This window comes from Paroedura picta, chromosome 11 (assembly GCF_049243985.1).
Source record: "Paroedura picta isolate Pp20150507F chromosome 11, Ppicta_v3.0, whole genome shotgun sequence".
NCBI classification, from domain to species: domain Eukaryota; kingdom Metazoa; phylum Chordata; class Lepidosauria; order Squamata; family Gekkonidae; genus Paroedura; species Paroedura picta.
In genome coordinates this window covers 8,753,923-8,777,500 of record NC_135379.1, presented here as the reverse complement: position 1 = coordinate 8,777,500, position 23,578 = coordinate 8,753,923, and the positions used below count along the sequence as shown (strand labels likewise).

General features: G+C 43.2%; 1 protein-coding gene across 4 annotated transcripts in view; it reads right to left on the bottom strand.

Moving 5' to 3' along the window:
- Positions 1-22,193, bottom strand: part of WDR37 (WD repeat domain 37) — a 46,744-nt gene extending 24,551 nt beyond the window's left edge. Inside the window, exons 1-7 of one of the 4 annotated variants that reach the window (XM_077304559.1) lie at positions 21,965-22,193; positions 12,744-12,775; positions 7,392-7,568; positions 5,761-5,857; positions 3,986-4,081; positions 3,786-3,850; positions 2,365-2,448 (exon numbers count right to left, since the gene is read on the bottom strand). In XM_077304559.1, the coding sequence (XP_077160674.1) occupies positions 2,365-2,448; positions 3,786-3,850; positions 3,986-4,081; positions 5,761-5,857; positions 7,392-7,529 (480 nt within the window). In that variant the 5' untranslated portion in view covers positions 7,530-7,568; positions 12,744-12,775; positions 21,965-22,193. Of the gene's footprint in view, positions 1-2,364; positions 2,449-3,785; positions 3,851-3,985; positions 4,082-5,760; positions 5,858-7,391; positions 7,569-12,743; positions 13,898-21,964 lie in introns of those variants that run through there. The other 3 variants (XM_077304558.1, XM_077304560.1, XM_077304561.1) reach the window with 3 other exon arrangements.
- Between the last annotated feature and the right edge of the window lie 1,385 nt (positions 22,194-23,578).

Below are 23,578 nucleotides of genomic sequence, written 5' to 3'. Positions count from 1 at the left end.
TTGGGATCATGCAAATAGGGAGAGAAAAAAAGAAGGGGAATGGTTTAATGGCTGCTAATACCATTAAGGCTCGGAAGCAGGCTTTCTCTATAGGGGTTTCGCAAAACCCTAGGGCAGGGGTATTCAAACTGCGGCCCGCCAGATGTCCAAGGACTACAATTACCATGAGCCCCTGCCAGAGAACACTCATGGGAATTGTAGTCCATGGACATCTGGAGGGCCGCAGTTTGACTACCCCTGCCCTAGGGTTTCTTGATGGACCCGGAAGAGTTCCCCAAATAGGTAGGAGTTAATTAATTTTTAATATATTTTTTAAAATTGTTAAACATTTATTGGGTGATGCGACCATATATGGTTTCAAAGCTTTTAAATGTTGGGCTCACTTCCAGAAAAATCCATCCAGATCTTTACGCTAGTTGGACTTTGAGGGACACCGGCCTTTGCCAGGACGAGCACCATCCATAAGTTCAGGGGTAGTCAACCTGTGGTCCTCCAGATGTCCGTGGACTACAATTCCCATGAGCCCCTGCCAGCAAACGCTGGCAGGGGCTCATGGGAATTGTAGTCTATGGACATCTGGAGGACCACAGGTTGATTACCTCCTGCTTTAGTTCAAGTAACTGCTGAAGCAGCCACCGATGGCCCAGCCCTCAAGATGTGCTTAGTATGAGAACCTGCCAATGGGCTCACCGCCATCCTCATGGACTCTTAAACTGGCATTTCCCTCATGGGCAATTTTAGATTCTACACATTTTGGGCGGGGGAGATAACTCTTCCATTTGATTCAGATAAGGATCCTTGCCTTTAATTCTGCTGCAGTGAAATGGAGAACTATATTTTCCCACTGCAAAAACAGGGAGGTTTGCACTGCAGTCCTAAGCTGAGTTATAGCCTTCTAAGTCCCCTCACTTCAATGGACGTAGAAGGGTTTAACTCTACTTAGGAACGCACTGTTAATATAGCATAATTACCTTGCAAGAGCCCATCTCTCTGTTGGAGGGGTGTCCAAACTGCGGTTCTCCAGATGTCCATGGACTACAATTACCATGAGCCCCTGACAGCACCCTGCTCTATGGTATTATATTAAACAAGCCGTTTACCAATTTGAATCAGCATTAAGAGTAGACATATATATTAGTGAGAAGCCTCAAGGACAAAGGTGTGCTACTGCCAATACAGAGCAAAAATTAAAGAGCAAAGCAGTCAGGGACAATCTTCTTCCAGTGCCAGAGCAGGCATCCTCCAGCAGTTAAGGATGATGTCTAAAAAAGAGCCAGATATAACCTGCCTAGTTTAACATGCTACAATAAGAGGAAGTCAATACAATTTAAGAGCAAGCCTTTATCATTTAACTTCCATAGAGGAATTCCCAGTTTTCCCCTCAATGAATTACATACTCGTGTATCAGGCAATTTCTTACAGCCCTTTATAATTTTTGCCATATATTGTGCTTTCTCTGCTTAACATGTGCTCTGCTGTGAAGCTCTGAACTTTGCCAGGTTCTACTTCTAGCTTCACACCTTTGACAGTATTAAGTTTCCACTGTTTTCCAGTTCTGTAACCTTTATTCCTATTGCACTGGTTACTGGATTTGTCTGACTGAATTGGTTTCTAGACTTTGAATTTTAACTTGAGTCTCAGCGAGAAAGGCAAACTATACATGGAAGAAATTTTTTTAAAATAGTATCCCATGCTTGTACACATGTATGTAGATAAAAACACCATGAGACACAAACTCTCCCATGGTATGCCAATGCTTTTAAAACATACAAATTATTATAATACCCTTTCAAGAGCTGTTCTTTGTAACTCTAAAGAGGGGCTATTCCCCTTAACAACCAGCTACTGAGTGCCCATACATTTGTATTGAGTGAGGAGAGAAGAACAAAGGTCTCTTAATCTCTATGGCCGAGGTGGCCAAATTGTGGCTCCCCAGATGTCCATGGACTACAATTCCCATGAGCCCCTGCCAGCTTGTAGGAATAGTAGTCCATGGACATCTGGAGAGTGACAGTTTGGCCACCCCTACCCTATAGGTTTGTGGACAATAACAACATAAGAGGGATCATGTCTTACGTTACTGCAAAGTAGAATATGCAACTGTATTCACTTCCAGTAATTTTTAAAGGCACAGGGGGAGTAAGGGAAGGAAATACATATCTCTAGCTACCTCGGTTTTCTGCCTTCCATTAATATCTACAAGCAAAAACAGGGAAGGACTAACAATGGGCAACATCAGGCCTTCCAAGAGGGCACAGTTGACAGATATGGGAAAACTGGTTCACATGAGATTCTGCATGTTCCACCACTCACTACAGTTTAGCTGGGCATGCATGCTGGCACACTGGGAAGCAAAGCAGTTACCCAAGAGTCTCCACCCCATATTTCCCAGCTTCCCACGTTGAAGTTGCGCGGTCCACCTGATTTGCCTGGGAAAGAATTTGAGCGCTATGCAGCAAGTAAGAAGAGATAAGTGTTCAGCACTTGCTTTTGAAAGAACAGTGATTTAAACACACAGTTAATAAAACATTTTTTTTAATTTTAAAGACTGCATACAAATGAACTCCACATTGCTCGTTCTTAATATATTATATAGACACATTAATTTTTTAAAAAATGGAAGGGGTGTGTATTTCCCTCCTACAACATGCACATCAACGATGGAGATGCAGAAAGACACAGTCAAAGCATCTTAAACTGAGATGAACAAGTATAAATATAGTCCATTACCAAAGTAAAGCATTGCAATCATTTGCTAAAATTCCTCCCGAGAACTGCGGATATCCTAGGGGTGGCCAAACGGTGGCTCTCCAGATGTCCGTGCACTACAATTCCCATGAGCCTCTGCCAGGATGGTGCTGGCAGGGACTCATGGGAATTGTAGTGCATGGACATCTGGAGAGCCACTGTTTGGCCAGCCCCTAGCACAAAACCCTTCATTTACTGATGTGGGCCGGAGAGGGACCCGAACACCAATCCTCCTACAGTGGCTCTTCCAAAATATTAAGAGCCACTAATGGTTACAGATGGGGAAATTAACCATGCTTCTTTATGATCCTGGCTACTGAGGTACTATGTTAGCTCTGTCCACATCTAATGTCTGAACAATAATGTTTGGATCAAAAATCCAACCCAGTTTTAAAACCCGCAAAAAGGTAATGGCATGAAAACATGACATGCAGCCTTTGCTACCCACTAATTGGTAATACCCTGCCAATGTCATGAACACTCGATATCCTTATCCATTGTCGTTCCTTTATATATTTATGAAACAGCCTAGTGGGTGGGACGTGTCCGGCTGTTGGAATAGGGCCAATCAGGGTGCAGCCAGCTTTGCCTTGATTGGCCCTGCCCCTGCAGCTCCCGCCCTCCGTCCCTGGACTTTAGCCTCTTTGCTCTCAGACGCCTCAGTGCCTAGAGCCAGCAGCAAGTAAGGGGAGAGGCCCTGGGCAAAGGGCTTGCTAACGAGAGCCTCTTTGCCTGCTAGGCTGGGCCTGCTGATGAGGGCCTCCCGGCCTGCTGACTGCTCATTAAGGACTGCTAAGGAGCCCTGCTAACGAACTGTGGTGGTTTTCCCTTGTGTCAAACATCCTTTAGAAATACATAATTGTTTAATAACACCTTCATTAATGCATCTTGAAGTACTGGATAAAAACGTAGATGCTCGTCACCCCAGGAGCCTTGAGAGAATGCATATAAGTAGACAGTACTTAACATAAAGCTGCCAATCAGCTTGGTCAAGTCAATACTGAAGGGAACAGAAAGGTTCAAGATGTGCTTCATACCTTGCTGGTAGATGCCTTGTAAGTAGTCTTTAATTTCTGAGAGAGCTGACTGGTACTATGACTGGCTGTTGAGACAGATAAATTGAAAGGAAGAGTTCAAAAAGAAACTTAGTCATTTGCTAACTCTGGCATTGATGTCCATACCCTTCTATTACATCATGAGCTCAAAAAATTTATGAAAGGCGTGTTTGTCAACATACCTTTTGTTTTCAGCTGTCCCTTGCTGAGTTCTGCTCCATCAATGGTTTGGCCTTCGGCTGCTAAGCGCTCATTAAGTGTATCAATCTCTCTACGTACTAGCAGTGGCATAAAACGTCATGTTAATGCAGACGGTAAGTATGTTGTCACAGCATTTACATTAACCATCCCAGTTTTTCTGCAGCATTTGCAAAGACTCGACTCTGCAAGCTCCAGCTTATATACAGGTTTGTGACCCCCCCCCCCCGAGTTTACATCTCCTTTATGGTTATCTGTGTACTCTGTATCAACTGTTTTAAAGTTTTGTCAACAATAGCCTCCAAACCCCCGCTTTTAAAAATTCACGTGGCTACGAGGAATTTGCTTTCAAGTCAGGTTTCTGAAAAGGCTGGTAATGATGGAAAGAGCTATCAGAACAACTTAAAATCAGGAAGGATTTCCCACAGTCAGCCCACCAGAGAGCTTATCTCTGCCTTCAATTCCCTCCGTCTCAGAGACAATGAACATACCATTAGAGCTTTGTCATATTACTGCCATGTAGAAAGAACATTTATACTCGGGAGTAGCAAGCTTGAACGAGTACATCACGTAATGAGTAAGAACCACGGCACTGTCTCATGTGGACGCTGATGCATGCGCTGTTTGGCAAGCATGCATTCCTTCGTTATATATTCAGTTTCTGTGCTGTCCTTCTACCACACTAGCAGCCGTGCTTAAATGTTGTTATGGAAAGCCTACGTGCATCTTTTGGTATTATTTCTTGTTCCAAATTTCATCAGACAATGGGTACTCTGTAGCTTAAAACTGCCATTGTCTAATAAAATCGGAAACTCAACATGGAAGGTTAATAACGACCTGAATGCTCTGCCTCTTTTAAAAAAACAGCGCTATACAGAGGCATAAGATACTATTAACAAAGGGGATGTAAGGCAAGTATGCCTTGTAGACAGAGACAGCCAGGATACGGGACATATAATGGTTCATACTCCTTTAGCGGCTCAGCGTCAATTACAATAACACCTTGCAAGCTTGTTCCAGCCCCATATCTGTCAGACCTAGAACTTAACACCCATAGATGAGCCTTTGCCCAAGCGAGATGCTCAGCTGTATCTACAGCTTTGTTGGAGGGGCGTTACAAAAAAAAAAAAAAGAAACCTTGCTCAGCGACTCTGTCCTTGTGCCAGCGGATGGATAGAGTCAGACGAACATGTGCTTCTCTTCTGCCCCATTTATGATGCCATCAGATGTAACTTTATTCAGACAATTTTGAACGCCTACCCAAGATCTTCCCCAAAGGAGAAAGTCAAGCTGCTGCTTCAAGATGAAGACAGGCTGTACCTCTGCATTTCTTTGGAACACCACTCCCACCTTCTGACTGGGATACAAGGAAATATAGATCTGACTGTATTCGATAAAGAGAGATTTGTTTCAGATGGTAACCATGCTGGTCTGCAGTAGGACAAGAGTTTTGAGGGGGGGACAATCTTGGGCAGCAAGATATTTTCAAAACTCAAAGCTAATCAGGTCAAAGGAGCTTTGGTTCTTGAAAGCTTATGCCCTGAAAATCTTAGTGGCTCCTAAGGTACTACTGGACTCAAAGCTAGGAGACCAATATGGCTGCCTCCTGAAGCTATCTTCATGAAAGGCCCAGAATAAAGTTCTGGATCAAAACTCCCTCAAAAAATCTTTCCTGATCTAAGATATTACACCAGCAGTATAATATGATATTACACCACTTGGCCTCCCCACCCCATAAGATATGCAAAACTCAACTCACATTCAAGGTTTTCAATGTAGAGGTTCTCAAATTCTCTTTCTATTTGGCCAAAGAGATCCAGAAGTGTATTCCTGACCGATGTCGGCAGTTTGGAATCCTAGAGGGGAGGAAAAGATCACATATCAAAATTATAGTGAAGTTCTGACAACTTTTTTGTGCACAAACCCTGCTACGTGCCCATTCGGAAATGTTTTCATTTTGAAAAACACTACTCTGATAGGCTGTTTGTGCTTCAGGAGCATAAAAATCAACACACACCCCTAACCCTCAATGACCACACAGGATCAAAGGACGGTTGTAAAAGTCACTCTGGAAACATGACTGTCCCAATCAATGGTACTGTTGAAAAGAACCAGGACCCACACAAGAACAAGTGAAAAAAGGATAGAGACAGAGAGGCAAGTTCCGGAGCAGAGCTCCTCTGGGCCCTGCACTCCTTTCTATTTCGCATTGCCTTCAGTACTATTTCCATTTCAATCCGAAGTGGCAAAGAATCGCACACAGCAAAATTAGCCAGGGGGTTTTCCCTTGCAAGTTATTCTTAGACTAGGCAGACCGATTGCCACCTTCATTTATTCAGAGTCTGACAGCATAAGTTTCATAAGTTACATACAAAGCAATGTAAGTAGCAGACTACAACTCCCAAATTATTCAAAGATATTTTTTTTTATGATTTCAGTTACTGGTGAGATACCAGATCTAACACTCATGTCTTTCCTAGAAGAAGAGTTGGTTTTTATATGCTGCTTTTCTCTACCAGAAGGAGTCTCAAAGTGGCTTCCATTCGCCTTCCCTTTCCTCTTCTCACAACAGACACCCTGTGAGGGAGGCGAGGCTGAGAGAGCTCTGATATTCCTGCTTGGTCAGAACAGCTCTATCAGTGCTGTGGCAAGCCCAAGGTCACCCACCCGGCTGCATGTGGAGGAGCAGGGAATCCAACCCGGCTCACCAGATTAGAAGTCAGCACTCCTAACTAAAAGATGGTTTCAGAGGGGAGTCAAGTTGGTCTGCTAGCTCTGAGCCCAGTATTACAAATAAACAACACAACAAGCTATGTGCTGGATTTGGACATGGGATGTTGTGACTCCATTCTCAGCTCAAGTGTGAAACTCAAAACTAGGACTGAACCCTTCTCTTTCTGCCTGAATGTCTCTAAAGGACCGTTTATGCACTGGAGGTTTCATGCCGGGCTGCAGGCTGGAGTTTTAGTCGTGGCAGGTTGCTCTACCTCTTCCTGCACCCACACGGGGCAGCATTTGGCCTGGTGCACCTCATCCAGCCTCGATTTGTGCTCCTGCATGGGAGCTGGGGCAGTAAAGTTCCCAGTGCATAATCGGTCAAGAGGAGGGCAGTGAGGTTAAACAAAGGGAAGGGTCACAATCCTTAAACAAGGATTAAGATGTTCCCCATAGTCATTTGCCCTTCCTAACTTGAACAGGCACTCTTCCATTCAGCATCAACATACACATGCGTGCACACACATGCACACACACAAAAACTGGAGATATGGGATTAGTCTTATTGCTTGACAGAATGTTATCAAGGTAATGTAATGGTAACCGGACCTGATATATTAATAAAGAAACCTTGTCCTCAAAGCAAAAAACACTCTCCAGTCCGGTCAAATTTACCTGGCCTTCCAGCATCTCTCTCTGCAATCCTGACCGCTCTTGCTCAGAACTGTTGGTTCTTCGGATCGAGAGACTGTGAGATTTGCGTTTCTGCTTCGCTTGGCGTGCAGTGGCACAGCTTCCACTTTCTGTGGGCATTACTTCAAAAAATAACTTCCCAGAAGCTCCTAAGATAAACTAAAAACCAAGTATTAAATATCACCATTTGGCTTTTATAACCAGCTACTCTTAGAACTATTAACTGGAATGGAAACATTTAGGCCTAATGAGTTCTTGAATTATTTTAAGGGCTTTGGGGGGGTGGGGTGAGGGAGGGATCTGCTTTGAATTAAGATTAGCACCGTAATTCATTCTGTAAGCAAACCAGATGTTGTCTTTAATTGCAAATGAATGCACCTTAAAACAGCAGAATTATTACATTACACAGTCCCCCATGAATTGCTAACTAGCAAAGCCATTCAATAAAGAAAACAATTTAATCCCCTTTACACCTACTCAGTGCTTTCCAAACCCAGCGAACATCCTGAAATGCCTCCAGGAAACAACCAAACGCCCATTGTAACACATGCAGCGTCAAACCCAGCTGGAAATACAGGAAGATGATGTTTGAAGGGCAATGCCAAGTGAAATATTTAGACTCAAACGTCTAAATATCATTTGGCTTAATTTTCCAGAATGCGTTCATTCACAGAACGTGGGATCTTTTTGGTACCTCGTTCTATCTATGCAAAGAAAAACAATTTGTCAATGTTGCATCTTTTAAACTCTGACTCTTTCACATTAATGAGATGCAACCTCAGACTTTACTATTATAATACTAGTGTGAAGTGCATCTAAATTACCAGACAGTAGACTTCAACCACTGTCACCATGCATGAACCGTTTTTCTCTCCTCAGAGGAGTTCAGCAGTGGAATGGGCTGCCTAAGAATGTGATGAGCTCCCCCTCACTGGCAGTCCTCAAGTGGCAGCTGGACAGATACTTATCCTGGATGCTTCAGGCTGATCCTGTACAGTGCAGGGGGTTGGACTAGATGGCCTGGATGGCCCCTTCCAACTCTAGGATTCTATGAGACCACATTTACTGAAAATCAGTGAAGAAAATGCATTGTATCCAAGACTCACATACATGAGCCAGATGGAAGTGGGTAGCTGTGTTGGTCTGAAGTAGTACAACAAAAATAGAGTCCAATAGCACCTTTAAGACCAACAAAGATTTATTCAAGGCGTGAACTTTCGAGTGCAAGCACTCTTCCTCAGACTAAATGAACAACCATCACTCTATTTTTTGTTGTTGTTATTATACATGAGCCAGTTTAATCAGCAGTATTCCCAGATAGTTTTTTTTCCAACATCCATGTTCACTAGAGTTACCATGTTTCTTTACCCTACATGATTTATGGGTTAGAAATTGTTCAATTGATTTAAAAAGTAACTCCAATTCACCAAGTACTTACAAAGCCAGCAGGAGACAGATACCACCTTAGAAATGGTATCTTCAAACAACAGACCTCTTCCGCTAGGGTGTGCCTACTGCCGCATGGACTTGCATCATATAGGGAAGAAAGCTTTTTGTTCAAAATAATCAAGATTTCAATCTTCAGGAAATGGCCCTAATTTTACCTTCCTTGGGAGGTGGTGGGTTATCCTTCTTTGGACGTTTTTAAGCAGAGACTAGTCATCTGACAGAAATTCTGATTTTATGAACTTAGGCAGATTGTGAGTAGGTGGGCAGGAAGGGATGTGTTAATGCTTGTCTCCTGTGGCCCTTCCTTGCATACCCAGGGAATTGCTGATTGCCACTGTGGGATGGTAGGTGAATTCCCTCCAGGCCAGGCTGGATTCTGGAGATTTTTTGATAACTTGGGCATGAAATTGGGGTCACTGTGGGTAGGCAGGTAGTTGTGAGTTGTTGCATTATGCAGCAGGGTTGCCTGGATTACCCTGGAGGTCCGTTCCAACTCTATGACTCTACCCATCACGGGAACTTCATTGATACCTTTGTTTTAAAATTAAGATCAAAAGGATGTCAACGTATAGACAGGAAGCAACAGTAATTTCCAGAATCAAGTTCCAGAACTGTAATGACAGACCAAGAAAAAGATCCAGTGTTTGGCAGTACAAATAAAGTAAGGAAAGAAGGGTGCAATCTCTAACCATCCAAAATGCTTTAAAGTAAAGTAGGAATGAGAAGACCACAGTTTAAACTAATAAGAGCTAGAGGGCTTTTTTTTAATGTACATTATCAAATATACGGTCAGGGACACGTGTGTGAGTGGGGGCGGGCACCTGAAATCAATACAGAGAAAAAATCAATTGGGCTTTGTTCAATCGCAATAATTAAAGAGCTGCAGATGGCTCTCCTCTTGCTACACAAATATCAGCAAAGGTCATTTCTTTCAAGCCCCTGAAGCTGCTTCTGTGGGCAGTCTACGAGCCAACTGCCATTTCCAAATGGCTGCCAAATCATGGCACTTTGGGAGAAGTCTCTTATGAGAATATCTGCTTTACACAAAGTGAATTATGCTTGCTTCATGGGAGCAAATGTCTCCCTGTGCTGACTCTGTTATTTATTTATTATTATTATTATTTAATTTATACCACGTCACTCCCGTAACTGGTGCACGGTGGCTAACAGTAGATAGTTGCTAAAATACTTCCACTGAACTCTCCTTAAAGCTTCTGCTTTGAGGAAACAGGAAACTGCATTCCCTTCATTTTCCGTTACCTCTGTCGTTATAAACCTAAGCACCTATTATATCCACAATTTGCAATGTGTTCCCAACACAAACATTCATCGGCTCTTTTGCTAATTATTTATGTCATTTTGCAGCATCGAGGGAGCAACTTTCACCCCGGTTAAGGGCCCTCTGCTATTCTTCGTGAGCACAACAAAAAGAAAGCAAGACGTATGAGGAAAGGTTGAGGGAGCTTAGTCTGTTTAGCCTGGAGAGGAGATGACTGAGAGAGGATCTGATAGCCATTTTTAAGTAGTTAAAAGGCTGCAATATAGAAGATGGAGCAGAGTTGTTCTCTCTTGCCCTGGAAAGCCAGACCAGATCTAATGGGATGAAATTAATTCAAAAGAAATTCTGTCTAAACATCAGGAAGAAATTCCTCACAGAGTGGTTTCTCAGTGGAATAGGCTTCCTCGGGAGGTGGTGGGTTCTCCATCTTTGGAAATTTTAAAACAGAGGCTAGATAGATGTGACGGAGAGGCTGACCCTGTGAAGATTCAAGGGGGTGGCAGGTTACACTGTCAGCGAGAGGGTTGTGGGTGTCCTGCATGGTGCAGGAGGTTGGACTAGATGACCCAGTAGGTCCTTCCAACTCTATGATTCTAAAGCTGGGATCAGAATCAACATGATACAAGCTCAGTTCCAAAAACTTGGAAGTAATAACGTGAGTGCCCCCTATTTAAAATCATTCCATCTACAATTATTTGTGAAGCAAATGGCATCCCCGCCCATTTGATTCTCACCAAGCAGCCTCAATGGAGAAGATTAAGTTGAGCCAGAGTGACAGACATCAAGCAACTTCCATTTGTGTCTAACACATGATTCTTAAAGACAACTGGGCTTTTATTTTTGCATAGTCCTATGGCTGGCTTCAGAATTGCCTTTCAGTTCACATGAACAGAAGTGCGCCTTTGGATCCAATCCCTCAGTCTGCCTTTCTCAACTTTTTTACTGTTGAGAAACCCCTGAAACATCCTTCTGGCTTTGAGAAACCCCAGAAGTGGCACAATCAAGCAGAATGTGGTTTGGAAGCATAGCCACCCACAGCCCCCTCCCCACCTCTTTCCGGCCCATCATCGGACATTTTGGGTGGGAGTTGACATGACCATATGTAGTCATATCTCCCAATAAATGTTTAACAACTATTTAAAATATATGTAAAACAATTAACTCCCACCCATTCGGGAAACCCTTCCAGAGCCAGCAACGATTGCCCCAGGGTTTCACAAAACCCTGGTTGAGAAAGTCTGCCCTAGGTGCTCTTCTGCTCAAGTGAACTGAAAGGCAACCTTGAAGCCATCCATCAGCTGGCACTATACGAAACACACAAAAATACAAACCTAATGAGGTTTTAAATATATAATTTAGACAAAAACACAAACTGGTAAGCCAGCTCGGTGTAGTAGTTAAGATCGGCAGCTTCTGATCTGGTGAGCTAGGTTTGATTCTCCGTTCTTCCTCTACATCCAGCCAGTTGGGTGACCTTGGGCTACTCACAGTTCATAGAGCTCTTTCAGCGATAGAGCTCTCTCAGCTACCTCACGGGGTGTCTACTGTGAGGAGAGGAAGGGAACGGAAATTGTAAGCCATTTTGAGTCTCCTTTAAGTAGTCAAAAGCAGGGTACAAACTCATCTTCTTTCGGTCTGACACTCTTATTCAACATTACTCACCGCATTAGGGCTGCTTGTGAGAATAAAATAGCTAGAAGGAGAGTCAAGTATGCCACCCTGAACTCCACAGGGATAATCTCCAAACAATAAAAATATAAAACTAAAAAAAAAAATGGCAAAATGCATTTTAAACATTGCTGAAACCTAACATTAATGGGACTCGACAACTAGAGAAAAGTGATTCATTCACAAAATACCGACAGTTTAGTCAGCTGGACATCATCATTCTGCGTTTCATTATACTAAAATTTTCTCTTGCACATTTTCATGCATCGGCATTTTCATGCATCATTTAAGGAAACTCACACATTGCATGCAAGCCTTCCCAAGATCTTGCAGAAAGATATACCTTACACTGGAAGCAGCAGCAAGCAAGCAAATGCACAGGGAAGGAGGAGAGATAGAACAAGCAGGATCAATCTCCAAGGACAGCTGGCACGTGACAATCCTCCCACACGAAGAATCCATATGGAAGCCCCACATAAATTATCATATGTGAAGCCACAGCGAATGTGCAAGTTGTTACAAGCGCACATCAGAACGCTAATGTGGGAAAAACATCATGTGCAAAGCAGCCCTGAATGTGTTTGGCATTATTTTAAATCTACCCACAAGCCACTTCCCTAGGAAAATAGAAGTCTTAACCTTTTTTATTTAAGGGGAAAGAAGAAGAGGCAATGTTTGACATATAAAGGAAAACACTACCACCCTTTTGAAAATTTTAGCCATAAATCACTTCTCCCAAATGTAAAAGTGATTTTTATTTTGGTTGGAATCAATAGCACATTTCACCACAACATTCTTAAAAACTTAATTAATAACGTGGAATTAATGGAATATGCCCTTGGTGAAATGATGCTACAAGGAGACACACAGATGCTCATTCCTGTCAATTACCTGGATTTACTCTATTGGATTAGGTTTTCAAAAACAATGGAAATTACCTGTCCAGTATATCAGTGTCATGTTAAAAATCCTATGAAAACCATATTAAATAATGATTAGTAAAACAATACAAAAACCAGTCAAAAAGAGTTTTAAAGTTTATTATACTCGAAGCATGCAAAAACTGCCACCTGTACTTTAATTCTCTTGTTTTCATCCAAACTAAAGGTCACAAGAACTGCATAAGTGCGAACAACCACTGGATACTTACCATGAAAAGTCCTTCTCCTCTGAGGTGAAAAAGAGGACATCCTCTGGGTGATTTCCACCGCTCCATCAGGGAGGCAGGACTTATTCAAATTCTTCTTCCTGTTTGTGCTTGGTGGGAGTCACCCAAACTCAGTTCAGGAACTCCCAACAGCTTCTATAACGTAACTATCACACTGTTAACTATACAACATAGTGTAACAACAAGAAGAAAAATAGAAGGAATCAGCAAAATATCACTGATAACTATGGCAGACCCAAGTGATTGTTCATCCACTCATCTTCAGGTTCTCCAGATGATGCTGATTTTTTTTATTTTGTTGTTGTTGTTAATGATGATGTGGGAGTGAGGAGGATGTCCTCTTTTTCCCTTCAGAGGAGAAGGACTCTTCATGGTAAGTATCCCATCGTCGTTCTCCCTCTGAGAGGGAGAGGACATCCTCTGGGACCCCCCCCCCCAAGCTGTGTCCTGTCTTCCGGGATCATTTACTTGGTCTTGCTCTATCTGCTGTAGTAATTTCCTACCAGATGTTGCTTGTGCTACACTGTAGGAATGTATCTTGTAATGACTAATCAACTTCAAGATTGAGGACCATGTAGCCGCATTACAAATTTCTTCTATTGAAGTTCTCTTGATTAAGGTGGCATTAGTTGCTGTGCTTCTCATTGAATGTACTGTCTACTGTTGTTTGCATCCTTTTACACTCCTAAGTATTCTATCTTGTGTGCTGGTTCCAATGAACTCTTTGAGCCATTTATCACAAATACAAACTCCTGAATATTTTCATCATGAGTACTGTGTTGTTCCATGCCCTGTCTACAGAAGGCGTTCTTATTAAGAAGACACCCAAATAAGCGTACAGATGTACTTCCATTCCTCTTAGCATGGCTACCGGAACTAATCCATCTTTTAGAAAATTCTTGGGGCCATTGAATGAAAGAACCTTGTATTCTTATTGCACACAGACCCTCAGGTATTGATATACGCTTCCTTTACATGTACAGACGTCAGGTCTCCTCTTTGTACGATGTCTGTTATGGATCTTAACGTTTCCATTATGTCCATCTTGTTTTTATGAATTTATCTAATACTTCAGATCTAACACTGTCTTCCAAATAATGTATGGACTATACTCAATTGTTTTCTTTCTGCCTAAGGCACTTTTTCCATGGCCTGAATTTGTAGTAAATGATTTATAGCCAATTGTGTTGCTACAATTCTATTTCTTTTGACTATGGTTGTGGAGACTTCCCCAACCTGTCTGGTGGAAGGCATCGAAATTCTATTGCACCTTTCCAACAAGTATTGATAATTATCAGGCTTGGAAAAGCGCTTAAGTTCTGGAAGTATCATTTTCTCTACAGTTTCCTCCAGGATAGAACTCCAGGTTTTCTTTGGAGGACCCCTTCCCATCAGAATGTGTACTGTCTCTGGAGGGGCTATAGTCAACATGCTTTTGGGCTGCTTTATTTCTCCAGGATCTCCCCTGGTGTTCTTCTGCTGCACTCTCCTGGCTGCAGCCAAGACATGGCAATCTGCTTCGTCCAACCCCCACATCATTACGGGCTTTGGGGGCTACTTTTTGCATTCAGTTCAGATCTCACCATTCTCATAATTAATTAAATCATTAGACATTCCCTTGTGCCCGGAGGTGCTTAATGTGTCATCCTCCTCTGAATCAATCTTGCGAGACTTTTTGCTGCTGCGTGCCTCCCAAGTCTTTAAAATGGCCACTGTCTTTCTCAGTAGCTTTTTAGAAGCTCCCCGTGCCACCCTGTCTCTCCTGAAATGTTTCACTGCTGACTGGGAAGCCTCCTCGTCGGTCAGGTAAGGGACAGTCCTAGAGAACGCGCCCGCCGATTTTGCCATCTCTCCCCCAGTTATTGGGGCATGCAAATCCATCTCCGAAAGGAGAACGCCTTCTGAATTGCAGCTCTGCATGCCTGGGTTGCCACCTGCCCATCAGGGGCTTGTAGTGGCCGCCTGCTCTCATTTGGAGAGTGTGCCTCTACCAGCTTGTCTCCCTTTGTTCAGGGCGGCTGGAGTGAAGAGCAACTATAATAATAGTGTTCCACCAGCTATAAAAGTCTTAAGAAAGAATTCAGATTACAACAGAAATATAATAGAAATAGGTTAGAATATAAAGAAGGGCTGCCCACTGCCTGACTAGCTGTCTCCCTATGCGAGGCAGGAAATGAACTGAGCTTGGGTGACTCCCACTGAGCACAAGCAGGAAGAAGTCCTGCCTCCCTGATGGAATGGTGGAAATCACCTAAAGGATGTCCCTGCCCCCTCAGAGGGAGAATTTGCACAATACACATTTTGCTGTTTGCAATTACTCTCCTCACTTTAAAAATTCAAAAACTCCAAAGTAGCTAGGTACACTTATAACATCACATCAGCATACTTACTTGAAAGCAAATTTTACTTATTCCAGTGGCAATTATACTAAGGAAGATACACTCTTAACACCAGCAGAATTATTTTAGAATGAGGCCTGGCAGAGCCCCCGAAACTGTAGAATGGACTGTTATACTCCTGGCTGCAGGTAAGGAATTCTGGCTTTGAATGCTCCATTACATAAAGACAATTCCATGCAAAAAGTAAACACAACCAGGGAAACAGTCTATCTTCTTCCTTTCTCCCTGTGAAAAACCAACACAGAGCAATTTTCCAATCTGCGATCTGAAGTGGTCAAGTCCAATCTACCTCCTCAGCACTCTACGCAAGTCTAATCAGAACCTCACTCAGATATTTTCAACCAAACTTACTCCTAGGGAACCATTTTTAAGGACTGCACTGCGAATATGTCTTTATCGACTGCAACAGAAGTTACAACACATTTGAGTACCTACGTCTAATCTGCTGAAACACAAAAGAACTTGGGGGCACATATAAGCAAAGTTTTACTATGATCCATTGCTTCCATGAGGGGGAAAAAAGACATTTACCACAGAAAGCTTACATGCTAACATGTCTACATGCACCAGGTGTAAAAGAAATGCCATGTTCCACACAACATTAATGCAAAATTAACTGGTTATATATACCTTTTCAATACAGTTATTCCAATTTATCTAAGAACATATTTTATATGTTGTATAAGTACAATGACGTGCATGAAGTCTAGCTTTAGGCAACAGATATCACCTTTTGGAAAGAAATATAAAATAAATTGCGGTTTTGCAGTAATGAGCTACAACGGAACGTGAGTAATGAACATCAAAGTTCAAGCAATGATGTTACAATCTCCCAGCTAAATCACCTAATCCAGCAATCGCTGGTATCTGCTAGCTTTTCTGATGTTTAACAATCAAGACAGGTTGTGTAACGGAAGGGGGAAAAAATCCCTAGGGACTATATGCCTCTGAAAGGCAGAGACCATTTTAGCGTTTCAGGATGTGGAAGGAATGACTAAAGCAGTACGCTTCCTCATTTGTTCATTTAAAATGGCTTACAGATTAGAGGAGAGAGGATGGTAGATCGGATATAAATGCCTCAGCCAAATCTCCAGCCCGTTCCATTCCACGGCGGCTTAATTTTGAAGGCAGATTTTAACCACCGTTAAGTTCTCTTATTACAAAGGAAGGCTTTCAAAAGGAAATGGAATAACGCAACTTCGTGAGACGTTAGGAAACTCAAAAAATATCTTCCTTTCGGTTCTAGTCCAACAACCACTGTGAAATTTAACTTCTAATAGCAGCACAAGATTATGAAGAAGGGCAGTGGTTCGTACTTCAAAACACTCAAAAGCGCATTGTTAGAGGTTACTCACAAAGACAGCAAAGATGGGAAAACTTTAATTAATGACCTTGTCATGACTGCCTTTATCCTGGACCACTGGAAAGTATTAGACAGGTGTTGCGCCCTTTTAAAACTTGTATTTTATATTCCAATTTTCTCCATAATCAGGGCCCAAAGCAGCTTATGACATGGCTCTTCTCTCTGAGTCCTCACAACAACTTTGTGAGGTGGGTTGGGCTGGGAGACTGTGATGAGTCCAAGGTCTACATCTTGAGGTTACCATTTCAGATTGTAGATACAAAATGCTGTCTCCCAAGACAAAACCCTTTGTACAATGTGAACATGTCAGCGGGAAAGCTAAGCTAAAAACTTCCCTTCCTTGTATTTAGATTTCTATGTAAAGGGATTGGGAGGGAGCAGGGAGACGTTTTCATTCTTGGTAGCCCCGAATCATCAAGACTAATATAGTACACTGAAGATACATATTATCCCAATGAGAACTGGGCTTAAATTCCCATTTGGTTAATCCATACATTTTTTCTTTTATAAGCAAACCAGGTCCCTTCACTGCCATAATCTTGCCAGTTGGAGAAAAAAATAAGGGATTTTGGAGCAGCTGCAAGCAGAAACTAGAGCACATGTGACTAAAAAAAACAAAAGCCTACACTTGAATGCAAAAATTACAATCCTGTGCAAATTCTTGCAAGCTTGAGACATCAGGTAATTGGGACTCAGTTAATAAAATGTAAAACATGCACTGCTTTATAAGAATTATAAATTGGATTTTTGTAAAATAGCCCCCCTCTCTCTTTGCTAAAAAGCTACAAAACATGAACCCTGGCAAAACTGACATAGGAAAACCGCTGCACATATCCAAAGTGACACGGATATGGGTAGTTTCCATCGACTTTCCAAGGGAGCCCTGCCCGCTTCATGGGATGTGACTGAATAACATGGTGCCCTAGGTAAAACTAGCTAGGACTGGCACAGTACAAGACTGACTTTGTGGCAGACGAACAGAGTTCTGTGCAGGCAGGCTCCCTACTCAAACAATGCTTCAATTTTAGTATTTACTGTATGAATTTAGCATTATAATATTATGAAAATCCTAATGAAATGCTTTAGAAGAGTAGAAAATTTCCATTTTGAAACATACAACATTTCCAAGAGTGGTTAAAAGAGTGGCCATGTATCAAATCGGAAATGTGATTAAGCACAAACAAAATGTATAAATCTAAGCAACACTATAAGGATTACTAGAACAGGTGTGCCTAGCCTGTTTGATTTTGACACTGAAATATTAATATGCATTTCCATAGCAGATTCAGTTGATGCTTTTCTCTACCAGGAGTCTCAAGGTGGTTTACAATCACCTTCCCTTTCCTCTCCCCACAACAGACACCCTGTGAGGTGGGTGAGGCTGAGAAAGCCCTGATATTACTACTTGGTCAGAATAGCTTTATCAGTGCTGTGGCAAGCCCAAGGTCACCCAGCTGGCTGCATGTGGAGGAGCGGGAAATCAAACCTGGCTTGCCAGATTAGAAGTCCACGCTCCTAACCAATACGCCATTAAGTAGGCGGAACAACAATATTTCAATTTTACCACTCAAAAGCCAACAAGACTCAGGCTGGAAAAACCTGAACTCGCATAACTGCTCAGCTATAAAGCTATCTTAGTAACTCTCCCATCAGTCACACGTACCCAAGCCCAACTCAACTCACAAAGTTAAGGTAAGATGATGTGGGGCTGAAAAGGTGCCTGTGCTATGGAAAAATCTGCCTTGAGCCTCAGCAAAAAAGATGGAACAAATAAATAATTCAGGATGGTATGGGCTAGTAGTACTGAGCAGGCACAAAATGCATGCACTTTAGATCACAACTAATATGACCAGCTTGTTTGTATGTCATTATCTTCAACAAGCAATTTTGTTGACTGGATTTTCAGTTGCTGTTGATGTTGCCTAGTCACCTAAGTAACGCAAAAGCCCTAGTGAATATTTGGACAGCGTCTGTGCCTTAAATGTACAACTGATTTAAGATGTCTTCAGCTATTTACCTGTTTATTTACTCCTTTAACAAATGAAACCTCTCTTATTTGCACCCTCATTAGAAAAAGTCCTGTTCTCTTACTGTCTTTCAGTTTGGCTGCTGCTGCACCTGACAACACTGGTTCACTCCCCCTCTGTATCTTTAACTGAAGGAGGACTGCTAGCTTCCAAAAGCTCTGCCCCACCATGATTGCCAAGGACAGGACAGGTATTTGTGGGATGAAAAGGTGCCATGTATAATATTCATAATACATTAACACACCTAAAAAATGGAAACTGGAGTCCTGAAGAGATATCTTGAAAATGGCTTTGTGATGGTCTCAAGAGCCCCTTGAGCATATTTGTAATCTCTGGGTTCTACTACGGTTTCCCAAAAAAACATTTCTGCTACTCTTCAAAATAGATGTTTTATACTTAAGGTACAGGTTAACTTTTTGTTGTTTCAGAGGATACTTGGTCTACAGTAGGGCAGCTAGAATCCAGTCCAGTAGCTCCTTAGATTTTTGAGGGTCTGAGCTTTCATGAGTCCATTCATCAGATACCAAAACTCTAGTTCAGGGGTAGTCAACCTGTGGTCCTCCAGATGTTCATGGACTACAATTTCCATGAGCCCATGCCAGTGTTTGCTGACAGGGGCTCATGGGAATTGTAGTCCATGAGCATCTGGAGGACCACAGGTTGACTACCCCTGCTCTAGTTGATCTCTTGGACTGAATTCTGTCATGGTGGTAATAACAAGTATTACCCTTTATTTGTATACAACATGTCCACCAAAACAATAATAAAATATGATGAACTAGGAAAGGTGTTCGGATTAGTACTTGTGCAAGCAATCATTAGAAAACGTGGCCATTTGCATGTGAAGCATTGAAGGCTGAAAGTCTGGCTCCTAAAGATTTGACAAGGTCTGACCAAGCCAAAGAGAGATGCTGCTTATTAATATGAATACACAATGACTTTCACTCAAATGACAAGGGATTTAGTACTGCTGGTGCTTTTCAGGTAACAGCAAGCGATGAAAAGGCTTGCTTCAATCACTGGCTGACAACTACTGATATGAACACAAATATATTCTTACCAATCAGCTACTCAAAGCACCTGTGACTCAGTCTGTGCAAGAATGATGGGCTATAAATGATGAAAATAAACCGACAGCCTCTAAACTGTAAGGCACATGTCAAGCAGAGCACTGAACTACATCCAATGAAGGTTCTGCAGGTACAAAGCAAATATACGATGCCAATAAAAGAGTGGTCAACAGTGCCCACTGAAAACTGTTCATCCACAAAGAAGAAAAACATCATATACCTAACGTAAATTAGCCACTCCAGCACTGTCAGTTTTGCCTCCTGGAGAACACAGGCATCACTTGCCATTTCAACCTGGCAGCACTCAAATGACCCTGAGTGTTCTATCAGATGGCCAGTAAAGAAATCAGGTAAAAACTTAACTAGGAGAGCTTATATGAAGCAGCTTCACATTTATACTCAAGGGTTCCTATAGTCAAGCAACAAATCATGATGAACTGGCATGCTAGCCATGTTCACTAAAAAGCAGAACTGACATTTTTTGCAACCTTGCTTCCGTACGTTTCCTTAATAAGCCCAGTGATGCTGCCAAACCAGGCCTGATAGCCAGGATGTACCATCTCTCGACACAGATGTTGGATTTTGGCCAGTAACCCAGAGACATATTCTGCATGAATGTATCTAATTTATTTTCCTTAGTCACACATATATAAGGCTGCCTCACAAAACATGAGGAGGAATTCAATCAGTTGGTTGTATTGCATCTCATGCTCATGTTTGCCTTTAGCCTTGACTGTACATTTCACTAGATGACATCCAAGAGCAAGTGAGCATGTAAGTACACAAATGTTTTTCCCTTAAAATCATAGCTTCTAGGACGATCAAAGAAAATTCATTCCAATTTTGCAGGTTCAGTGGGGAAGCTGCTTCTCTCAAGCAATTAGCACTAGCAATTTGTTCTAGGAAAATTTCACACCAGAAGATCAAAGCGTCAGCAACAGCTAGTGTGGCATATTGGGAGGAGGGAGGAGTCTGAGCAATGAACCAGAAAGATTCTAGACAGATATGACACTTGCCATGCAATCCCCAACTGGTCTTAAGTAAACCACTATCTCCCAGATCTCATGTGCAATAAGGGGATAATAATATTGCCATATTGTTCCGCTTAGAAGGTAGAGCACTGCCGGCTATCATTTTCAGAAAGGAAAAGCAACTGCAACAGCCACCTCTTCATTTTAATATTTACTTGGGCAAAAAAAAATTATCCATATGGCCTCTAGAACACACCCCCACATTTCCCAAGCTGTCAAAGGCAAGGATCCTTTTATTATCACAGCAGAAAGAATATGTAGTTGCGGGTTAGAAGTTCATTGCTGCCCTGCAGGCTTGGAGCTAACTGGCAACCCTCCTTTGCGCTAATTACCCTAGTCTTCTCCTTTCTTCGCAGAACAAGTTTCTTAGAGCATTAACTCCTCTGTATTCAAAGACTTCCAGGATTTTTTTTTTCTGAAGGAGTCTTCCGGGAAAACAAGCCTGCTTAAATCTAAAATGGCTAGCTCAACATTGATTCATATCAAACACACATTTGCCTCCTCTAGATTTCCTTCACATCCGCTATCCGTTCAAATTGCATGCATTACATTTACGAAAGATGCCTGTCCCACAGACACTCAAGGTAAGGGAGTAAAAAACACACACACACCTAATTAACACAAAGACATGGAGAAAAGCAATTCAGACCGTTATTTTATATCATCAATGCCCCCCCCCAAATGCTTTGCTTTCCCTCTACCCCAGCCCATCAACAATAATTCGCCTCCCCACATAAACAATAACATCCAGATGGTACATAGCAGGGATGGCCAAATCGTAGCTCTCCAGATGTCCATGAGCTCCGACCAGCATGGTGCTGGCAGGGGCTCATGGCAATTGTCGTCCAAACACAAGTTTGGCCATCCCTACCTTATACAGTTAGCTATTTTTAAAGCCAACCTCATCCCATCATCCCGTTAAATTTTTCCAATCTGGATGGATATGTTGTAAACCGCCCTGAGCCCCCGGGGCAGGGGGGAAGGCGGTTTAGAAATCTGAAAACGAACACCCTCCCCCCATTTCCAGCCCTTCCCGCTTTCCCCGCCCCCTCCCGCCGGGAGTGTGTTGGGGGGGGGGACAGAAGGGGACCCCGCGCTCACCTGTGCTGTCCAGCTGAGAGGCGGCCCCGGGGCACCCAGAGGGATGGGGAAGGTCAAGGGGTGGGGGGAGGCAAGACGCGAAGGGGGGACGGAGGCAAGGAGAACGAGAGGGGGAGCCCGCGCGAAGGAGGCAGAGGCCGCCGCAGCACCGGCGAGTCTCGCTACGAGCGGACTGCCCGAAAGCGCCTCAGGACCACTTCCGGTCCCCGCCGGAAGCTCCCCCGCAGCGAGCTACCACAGAGACACGCCGGGAGGAGCGGCTAAGCAGAGGTCACCGTTAGAGAAGGAGGGGGAATTGTTCCTCGCGCGTCACGTGACGGCGGAAGCCTTCGGGCGGCGGCGGTGCCCCAGAGGTCCGCAGACGACAACTCCCATGAGCACCTGCCGGTTGGCGATGCTGACAGGGGCTTGTGGGAATTGTAGTCCGTGGGCACTGTGCGAGCTCCTGCTGGGAAGGGGAGCCCTTGTTCGAAGGCTAACGAAATGAATTCCAGCAGAAGCTTCCGGGAGTGGGAGCCCCTTTCAAGGGAGGCGGCCATCTGTTACTGGGGCGCAGGGTGGGTGGAAGTTCCTGAGACAGGCTAGTTGGGAACAAGATCCAAACTGGGCAGGGGACTTCCAGTTATTGTCGAGATAGGCTGAGCAAGGATGATATATCGCTGGGGTGGCCAAATTGTTGGTCTCCAGATGTCCATGGACTACAAATCCCATGAGGCCCTGCCAGAGCTTCTGTATGGTGATTTGGGCGGTATTCACTTATTCCACAGCTGTTGAATAAAGGTTTTTTTCTTCTTCTGACATATAATCTTATTGGTTATTCAAGAAGAAGAAGAAGTGTGGCATATTGAAGAAGAAGTAGCTCGGTCAGAACAGCTTTATCAGCGCTGTGACCAAGTTCATGCAGCTGGCTGCATGTGGCGGAGTGCAGAATCGAACCCGGCTTGCCAGATTAGAGGTCCACACTCCTAACCAGTACACCAAACTGAAGATGCCAGTAATGTTGTTACCATGAAGAGTGAGGAATTCTAACCGACGCAGAGCTGGCAACTCTAGGTATAAGGAACCACCGTGGTGGTGTACATGCACGGTTTTCATGCTGACTGTAGTACCAGGGAGATCCGATAAGACCAGCTAGCCTGGATACATCAGGAAAGTTGGGTTGCTCCTGCGTATAAGTGGGTAGTGCATCACAACACTGTTGACACTCACCAGTGTAATCCTTCCTGGAATCAGAGGGAGTATACTCACAGTTCTGGGTATCAGGATGGCTAGCCTCCAGGTGCAGCCTGGAGTTCGCCTGGAATTCTAACTCATTTCCAGGTGATAGAGATCAGTTCCCCTGGAGGAAATGCTACCTCTGGAGAACAGACTCTATGGCATCACATCTCCTACTCAGTTCCCTCCCCCTCCTCAATCCACAAATTTCCAAAACTGGAATTTGCATTCTTGACTGTAACCTCTGGCCACACAGGATCACAATCCCATGGAGCAATCCCAGCAAAACATGGTGCTCTTTGATCAAATAGATTATCCCATCCCACCCCCAGAATGGAGGTCAAGCTGGCTCACAACATGACAATACAATATAACAATAATGAAACTGTAATTCTAATA